The 9,346-nt window shown below is 32.0% G+C and overlaps 1 protein-coding gene across 1 annotated transcript; it reads right to left on the bottom strand.

The window, feature by feature from the left end:
• Nucleotides 1-1,002: 1,002 nt before the first annotated feature.
• LOC127717451 (uncharacterized) lies at nucleotides 1,003-4,110 on the bottom strand. Its single transcript, XM_052223090.1, has 3 exons — nucleotides 3,398-4,110; nucleotides 3,011-3,038; nucleotides 1,003-1,954 (listed from the first exon to the last, which is right to left on the bottom strand). The coding sequence occupies exons 1-3, from the start codon at nucleotides 3,722-3,724 to the stop codon at nucleotides 1,644-1,646; spliced, it is 666 nt and encodes a 221-aa protein (XP_052079050.1). The 5' UTR covers nucleotides 3,725-4,110; the 3' UTR covers nucleotides 1,003-1,643.
• Nucleotides 4,111-9,346: the final 5,236 nt, after the last annotated feature.

The raw sequence follows: 9,346 nt of genomic DNA, 5'->3' as shown, positions 1-9,346 counted from the left end.
AACATATAGTTGTGACAAACAAGCAATTTGCTAATATCTTTACTTCCTTTTTTAAAACTATCCAGCGTGTAGCTTTTTCTTATATTTTATTATGACCCTGTACTATATGCTATTGATCCTGTCATTAAAATATACCGATATCTATTCGTTTTTAAAAGTATATGATTTGAGAATTACTACGATTATTTTCCACGGGCAAAATTGAAATTCGCATATAAGGCACTCAAAAACATTCGATGTTATGCTTATTTTCCTTTTTAATCAATAAACATATTAGTTCTGATATTATTAGATAGTTGATGTGACAAATTAATGGGGAACATAATAAATGTAATTATATCTCTTGTACTAAAAAAACCCAGAACGTACACAAATGTTTTCTTTAAATGGTATCCATAATATCAAGGATATTACAGCCGATGATGCTGCTGTCAGCTAGCGTATTTAAGCGTATACACTTTTTTTTCCAGAGAAAAACAGTAAACTAGACTGGTATTTTATTCATTCATAGAAAAGAGTTTGTGTACTAATTGATATTCTTTCTGTGAAATGTTTTCATAGATACATATGTTCTCCCAAAATTAATTCTGAGGTGACAAAACTATGAAAATTCAGCAATCATATCATATTTAGACAGGTACATTAAGTCATTGTCAGATTTAACTACTTTAGGAAGCTCACTCTTCCTTTTTAGTGAGTGCATTTGCATTTTAAGAAAAACAAGGTCACACACTAATAGAGTTTAGCATACCAGGACTCATTTGTTTCCGGGTAAAGTTTTCGTGAGATTCTTGTTAAACAATGTGTTGCAATATGTTTTCAAACGCGTATGCATTAAAAGACCGATATTCGACCAATTATAAATGTTGTGTAAACAAGTGTAAAATGTAAATGTTTTAATACAGACTGCAAAGTTAAAGTGTCTAACTGATACTGACATTAAAAGAAGTATTTGTTCTTTAAACTTGCAGCCAATAATTCCATCAAGCAACAAATGTTGTCTATGTAGCAGAATTTTGTATTTGATTTTGTTGGACAGTGTCTATCTTAGATAGATTTTAACTATGAAAGTATTGGTCAACATTGCTGATATACATTTTACCTTTATATTATACATGCATATATGTACTTATATGAGGCTTCTCGGAACAATTAACACATTCAGTTATGACCATAAACTGTATTTACTATTTCTATTGATAAAATGCTTCTTAGAACAATTAACACATTCAGTTTGGACAATAAACTATATCAATCATTGTACGGCCTTGTTTATTTTAAGAGTTACTTCAAGAAAATAAGCGAACTAGCAGAAAAAAAGATACAATAAAAATTAAAAACATGGTATACACTAAACTATATCAAATTTATGATATTACAAGACGTAAAAGTGATATTTCAAACAGAAAGAAGACTTTATTGATCAGTATACCATAAATGTTTAAACACGGTTAACCTAAATTAACGTTTTTTCACAAAGTAATAAATATGTATATTGATATAGTCATATTTCTTTGAATTATCTATTTGAATTAACAGTTAAAATTGAATTATTAATGCTTTTCATAAAGTTGAATATTCTCTGAGAATTGCGCACTCGTTTTTCACCCGGAGCAAACAGAAGAAAGTTATTTTGATAACAGTCAAAACAAATCTAATAAAGTTTTCTCAACGATTTGTACATTTTTGCCAATGTTAATGAATGCACTTGCGATATTCCTCAAAGTTGGTTTCAAACTGTGCATTTTGCAAAACTTGAACCTCCATTCTTCTAAAATGTCCTTGTTCAGTCGTACCAAATCTCGTTCATTTTGCCTGTGGGCGATCTGTTCCCAGGTCTGAAACTCCATTCCAAGTTCTATCAGGAACGGGAGTGAGTTATTTCCAACCAATGGAGCCAATCTGTCAATGTGCTCCTCTGTGAGTACCTTATCCCATTTATCTGCTTCCTTTTCTGTGATGTTTAAAGATATTTGATTATTAGTCAAAATTAAAAAAGAGCATAGTTCATCAAAGATATGCAAATAAAGGATAACTGTGTATATAATTCTGAACTAATAATTGTTGATTCTCTCATAGGGTCTTTGCATCGGAAATAAACACTATTATTCTAAAACCAGTTGTTGGCATGATACGGATTATGTTCTTATCATATATTTTATGATTGTATGATACTAAACCCCTAACGGGAGGGATTGTACTTGATTTTCATATGATGAAGACATAATTTTTCAATCAGTTTAATTGTGGTCTGGAGCTGGCATGTCAGTAACTGCTAGTAGTCCTTTGTTAATGTATGTATCATTGTCAATTTGCTTAGTTTCTTTTGTTACCTATTCTGACATCGGACGCGGACTTCTTTTAAACTGAGTTTTACTGTGCGTATTGCTATGTGTTTCTTTATTCTACATTGGCTAGAGGTATAGGGGGAGGGTTGAGATCTCACAAAACATGTTTAACCCCGCCGCATTTTTGCGCCTGTCCCAAGTCAGGAGCCTCTGACCTTTGTTAGTCTTGTATGTTTTTTAATTTTAGTTCATTTATATGTTTTGGAGTTTAGTGTGACGTCCATTTTCACTGAACTAGTACACACTTTTAGGGGCCAGCTGCGGACCGCCTCCGGGTGCGGGGTTTTCTCGCTGCGTTGGAGAGCCATTGGTGGCCTTCGGCTGTTGCCTGCTCTTTGGTCGGGTTGTTGTCTCTTTGGCATATTCCCCATTTCCATTCTCAATTTTGTTGCAATGCAAATTGTATGGACATTTTATAGACAATGCAGAACCTTATCAAATGATCTTTCATATATGAAAATATTGAATTCAATTGAGTACAAAAGTGGACCTATGAAACATGTTAAATTACACCGTATGAATAAATTTGAATTTAGGGACTCAGCTCAAGATTTGTTGGAGACAATAAACGCAGAGAAAAAACGAGGGATTGCAATAATGATATACTTATCTATCACTATGCTCATACAGGCTTAGGAAAATACTGGAGTCTAATAACTCACCAAAATCAACAGATTTGCCTTTCACAAGCTGTAATACAAGGGGAAAAACAGTTACTATTAGATGACTTCGACTGTGATCATATTATCCGAAGCATATTTTTATTTTGATAAATTAAGGCAGTACTATTTTGAAGAAACAAAACATAAGTCCAATAAATGTGATCATAGAAATAAATGTTATGGTATTAGTTTCCGGAAAATTGAATGCAATGTACATGGTGTAATACCATAGCTATATTTTTTTTTTTTATATTTTATAGTTTATCATTGTCTTGTACATCGACAGGAAAGTGGTAGAACAAAGTAAGAAATCAGAAAACAAATAAATTGAAGGGATTGGGCAAAGACGTTCTAACTAAATTTTGTGATTCATCAAAATGTGTTTACCTTGCAAAGTATGTGGATACTTTCTTGGCCACTTTCCTCCACAGCTTCTTTGATATGCTTAAAAGTAACCAAAATACTATCCCTGCATCGTCTCAAAACTTCAAAATTCCATTTCCTTGAATCTTCAGTTTCTAGAATGCTATCCATGTCCTTGGTCGACAATCCTAATTTGATTGTTATTTCCCTGGCTTCATTTTTACTGAACAATAATGACATACGACGTAGGTGTAGATCTGATGGCGTCACTTTCAAAAAGTCGTCATTTGTAACTGGATTGGAAAGATTGTATATTGTATAAATAACAACATTATTATCATAGAAAGTCATTTTTACATAGCGATGTGTATTTCGATCAAATGATTGAGTTGCGGTACTCTGAGAAAAAATGGGCCAGTGCCATACACAAAATGTCTTTTATATATAAATGACAAAACTTATATTATTCGCACTGCATTTTAAGGGTCAAGGTTCTTTCTTTATATATTCATTGAACATTGAGGTGGTAGAATAAAGTAACGGGGTATATTATAACCAGCATTAAACGGTTAATAATCAGAGAGTTTTGAATTTTATTTTTTTTTTCTTATTTTTTTTTTATTTCCGATGTCTCCAAATTCTACGTCATATCAGACAGAAATAATTGTCATTATATAACTCTGTGTATAACAAAGGTAGGACGTAAATACAAACTACATAAATCTTCGTTACCGACTAAACATATAATACGTGGGCACCCTATTCTTGTGTATAACAAAGGTAGGACGTACAGTCCGTGTAACGTAAAAGTTAACAATACGAACGATGCCCGAATCATGTACGGACGATGCCCGAACGATGTACGTACGCTGCCCGAACGGTGTACGAATGCAAACGAAACGCTGACCGAACGTTGTACGGACGCTGAACGAATGATGTACGAACGAAACCATATACCATAAACCATACCATAAACGGTAACATAAGCGCCCTTTTATCGTACATCGTATGGTTTTGCGTACATCGTTTCATTAAGCGTATACCGTATCGTTCAGCGTATTAGCGTACATCGTTTCGTTTAGCGTATATCGTATCGTTTAGCGTACATCGTTTCTTGGAGTGCATAGTTTCGTTTAGCGTATATGTTTTTTTTTAAATATAAAACATGAATGGTGTTCTGTTTAATTTTTTTATATAGGTGATAATAGGCGTAAAATTTAGATTGGATGCATGTTTCAGTTTTTAAATAATAATTTAATAAATTATAATTTGATCTGACTCGATGTTGATCCAAAATTATTTACATAAAACGTTTGAAAAATAAACACTGAAATAAATTTAAACAAATTAAAAGATACGATTATGAATTTTGTTAGCCGTAGAAATACGTACTTAGTGAATGTGCGTGTAAACTGCAGTCTGCATGGTATTTAGTCAACATTTTTTGAAAATAGCCAAAGGTATTAACATTATTTTTTTTACCTAAATGAACAATTGATTTAAGATGGAATTCGGAATTAATCTAATGTTCTTACAAAAGTTTATTTGGGGTCTTAAGGTTGACCTTTTGTCCAAAAGGTTTGTTAAATATTTTTATGTATTCTCTTTTATCGCATGTATTTTAAAATCGACTGAATTGTATCCATATATCGTAATTAAACCAATTTTTTTAGATTATAGATTTTTTTTATTCATCTATCAAATCAGTCGAAAAAAACAAATATTCGAGAAATTTCAAATAAAAACAATTACTCGTTATGTGCCTCATCAACCCTAAACATAAATCCCTACCGATGTACATACGATTGTGTATTATTTTAACTATAAATGCGCTTGACTTTAAACTATCATCAACAATTGTCCAGCAAACAAACTAGACCCTCTATTCTTTAATTTTCTTATACCATTTTCCTCTGTTCTTTATTTTTCCCGTTATACTCTATTCTAATTTCATATTTTTTTTTCTTTATTTTCCTGTATCTATACCTCCTTTATTCGGAGCAACCCCACCCTAAATATACATATGATACACACGGTCTATAGGTCATCGCTTGTGCCGTGATACATGTTTGCATAACAAACGATGTCCTTGTTCATATTTATAACATTTTAAATGTCCTCCTAATAATACATATAATAGTTGCCACTGGACATTAAACAGCTAACTCTAAATTCATCCGTCATATTCTTAGTTTTGTTATAATGTGTAAATCACACAACATGATGAACAAATAATTATTGCAGATTTTCACTGCTGAAATAATGGGAAATAATTGTAAACAAAACCACTCAATCACATCCCTACGCCACAAAGTCTAGCCTTTTCACATGTAAATAAATTATTTTCATAAATCTATTTTAAAATAATTTTAAACAATTTTAAATCAAACCGTCATTTTTCTTATTTGCCAAAAAAAAAAACAACATCAAACAGTTATTTTCATTTCTTATTTTAAACAGATCGATTGTTTTCAAAGGTCGGTGCCTGACAGCATCTATAAAATCTATCACCATGTTTGCCAATAAGAAAGCTTCATAGAACAGGAAAACAACAATGTCTTATAGAAATACTTCCAGGCCATATTTTCCAATTTCTGTTGTAATGTGGTTTAATGCAAAAAAGGTAACTTCTGAATACTGATTTGTACCCATCAAGCATTTGGGGTTAATAACAAATCTATGGTAGTCTCTTTTTCTTTACTCGCAAAGTATTCGACTAAATCATGTTATATTTATGAAAATTGCTCATTGCTGACGAATGTTAAATATTGATCCCTAGATTTTCAATTGTTTAGTTGTTAGGTTACTGTCTGATCTCGCAAACCTGACATTTTATGGTCATTATGTTTTGCATCCAATTGCACCAATTTATTAAAAAGATATTAACGCGACACCGTACGAGAGTCGTTACTTTACATAAACTACTAGTATTTTTTTTTTCTATAACGAAATACGAAACCACTTCTCGCAATTCGCTTTGGGGTAATTGTGCTTCTCTTTTGACAAAATATGGCCTTGTCTCAAAAACAAAAAGTATAATATAATATAGAGTAATATATAAAACTGGACTAGAGTGAAGAGTTAGGAAGTAGGAATTCCGAATTTTAATTGAATGTTCTAAATCTTTGTGTATTTCTTATAAATGATTGTACAGACTCAAAAAAGTCTTTGTTTTGCTGAAATGAAAGGTCACCGTCACCAGCCAATAGAAGCAAAATGGATATAGTAGATCTTTCTAATTTTGAAAATAATATTTCTGTTGCTTCGTTGATAAAAGGGCACTTAAAAAATAATGAATACTATCCTCAACAGGGTGGCCACAACTGCATACGGGATTGGGTTTAATATTAATAAGGTTTAAATCTGCATTTGAAGAACTGCACCATATTTCTCAACTGTGTATCAATGATATTAAGATTTCTATCACCACAACTTAACTAGGAAGTGCTTACTGTGAATAAATTATTATACTCAGTTTACTATTGCTTACAACAATTTATCACATATAATACCACGTTAACAATTAGGCCCGAGAACACAGTTATTTCGTAGTGCATTTCTTTTAGACAATAAATTCAAATTAAAAAAATTGCACCTGCTCTATCTCAAGAAAGATTTTTACAGTGTAGTGTACTACTATTGGGACAAATAATATCAAAATTATAGAAACTTCTACCAGCTCCAGAGGAGGGGCGACAGCCTTAGGTGCTGTGTGCAAATTTGTGTAGGTCACGTGGTACGATTTTAGCGTCTCTCGACAATTTTGAATCTGGAAAAAGATCGATCTGTTCATGTTTTTATATCAAATATAATCTCTTGCACTCGCAGAAAATATAGAAAGTTTTGAAATAAGAAGATTAATCAATGATAGAAGATCACTTTATATGAAATATTTTCTTTATGTTTTTTATCTTTTAAGTAAATTCTATCAATAAAGAAATGCACTGTAATGGCGGGAAATTTTATTCGATCTCTGCGAAATCACGAGGCACAGATTTTTGTAAATTTTACAAATGTCAGCACGTGAAAAGCATTCAAATTTATGCCAATTAAAGAACACTATTCAAACATTCCAAATCTTCTTAAGTCTCCTTAAGTCTCCAGCCGTTGTTTTGTAATAAGTCGCTAAAATATGATTTCCGGTTAGTAAAATATCAATAATATTTGTCAAATCCGCTAGTAATTATGTTATTTTAGGCATATAAACTCTTATATGTATTTTAATCATTTTGAAAACAAAATGAAAATTTCGTCTTATGAATAACCATCATGACAAATATAGTTTTTTTTTCATAATTGAATCGTGCATTATTTGTGTATTGGATTGCTTAATTGCCTTCTCTCTAGTGTTATCTCTGTTTTGTTAACTGACAAATGACGAAATAATGCAATATTTAAAATTAAGTATTTTACAAAACTTTGTCCCGATTAAAAACTTAAAACCGATTGAATAAATTGAGAATTCAGTGATTATCGATGTCGAAATTAGCCCTTGGTAATAAACAGTCAGTTTGGGTATAAATATGTTTATTGTCAAGAAATAACTAACAAATTTGTTTATTATGTATGTACAAAATATATGTATATTGCATGATCAGCCCTCCTGTATATTACTTGTTTTTTTAATTGATTCAACAAATTTCGTTTGTCCAGGTGTCATTAACGGTGATGTCAACACCACGAGTAGTTTGATATAAATGACACAATACCACCGCGACCGATCGATAATATAAGACAAATCTGCGTGCCGTGTGCAGAGTGTCGTCCCTCCTCTATACCAGCCGTCTAACTCAAAATATTGACAATTCTGTGATAAGGGGGTCTAAAATTCAGTTTGACAGCTTCAGACGTACTAATTTTTTACCTATTTTAACTGGTCCAAATCACTCCTTCACATAAAGATTCAGCACCCAAATTGTTTTAACATGTAATTTCATCCCCCTTCTTGATATTTCATGCATTAAATTTCAAGAACTAAATTGGGAAAGTATATCCAAAAAAAAAAATGCAAGTTATACACTGTTCACACTAGGGACTATATTCGTAGAGTGACGGTGTTTGACAGTCTGAAGGAGACAGCATCAAGGATTTAATAAGGCAAAGCTTTTGTTGTACTCAATCTTACTTTAAGTTTTCTTTATTATATTTAATAGATATATATCCGAGAAACGATAATGTAATTTTCTTTTTTATATCAAACCTGATCATCTATGATATATATATGGAACTTTTTAACGACCTTGGCTGGCTATACAGCCCTTGCACGGTCGGTTCATCTATGATGATGATGGGAGTTTTTAACGACCTTGACTGGCTATACAGCCCTCGCACGGTCGGTGTGCAAATGATGTCATCTATAATACAACAAATGGAAGTTTTTTAACGACCTTGACTGGCTATACAGCCCTTGCACGGTCGGTCATCTATAATGGGATATTACGACTTTTTATACATATTGATAGTTTAATCAATATCTGATTGGTTGAGACTATCCCACGTGTCGTTGAACAAATCTTCATATTCCATTCTGAGGATCATATTCCCCTCTGAAATGTCGGGATTACATACGCGCGGTTAATGTACATAACGTTTTGAACTTCTTATTCTTCTTAAAATAGCGATAGCAATAATCATTATCATGTTAAAATTTATTTCAGACGATGAAACAAAAAGACTTATAATTAAATTTTGATCCGTACTGTTTATCAATGGGTATGTCGTGTTTTGTTTAACTTATAAAAACAAGCGGATAAGAAAACAAAATGTATGCAAAATAATATTTAATGTATTGATAGTAAACAAACCATAGGCAGTGGAATAAAACATTAATTTCCCTTTGTTTCGGGAGATATGAAGATTTGCTCACCCTCGAAAAATCAGAGTTCCCTCGGGCAGAGCCCTCGTGAAATATGAATATTCTTGGGTGAACAAATCTTCATATCTCCCTCAGACACGGGAAATAAATGTATAATG

The sequence above is a fragment of the Mytilus californianus genome, unplaced genomic scaffold (genome assembly GCF_021869535.1).
Source record: "Mytilus californianus isolate M0D057914Y unplaced genomic scaffold, xbMytCali1.0.p SCAF_10, whole genome shotgun sequence".
Lineage (NCBI taxonomy): Eukaryota > Metazoa > Mollusca > Bivalvia > Mytilida > Mytilidae > Mytilus > Mytilus californianus.
The sequence above is the reverse complement of the archived record's forward strand: the minus strand, read 5'-3'. Positions and strand labels throughout refer to the sequence as shown.

What these genes read in the sequence shown, in the direction of transcription:
- LOC127717451 (XM_052223090.1), bottom strand. Translation starts at nt 3,724, where the DNA reads ATGACTTTCTATGATAATAATGTTGTTATTTATACAATATACAATCTT. An exon ending in GTATCCACATACTTTGCAAG is followed by an intron (nt 3,039 to 3,397) that starts GTAAACACATTT and finishes CTTGTATTACAG; the next exon opens with CTTGTGAAAGGCAAATCTGT. An exon ending in AGGCAAATCTGTTGATTTTG is followed by an intron (nt 1,955 to 3,010) that starts GTGAGTTATTAG and finishes TAAACATCACAG; the next exon opens with AAAAGGAAGCAGATAAATGG.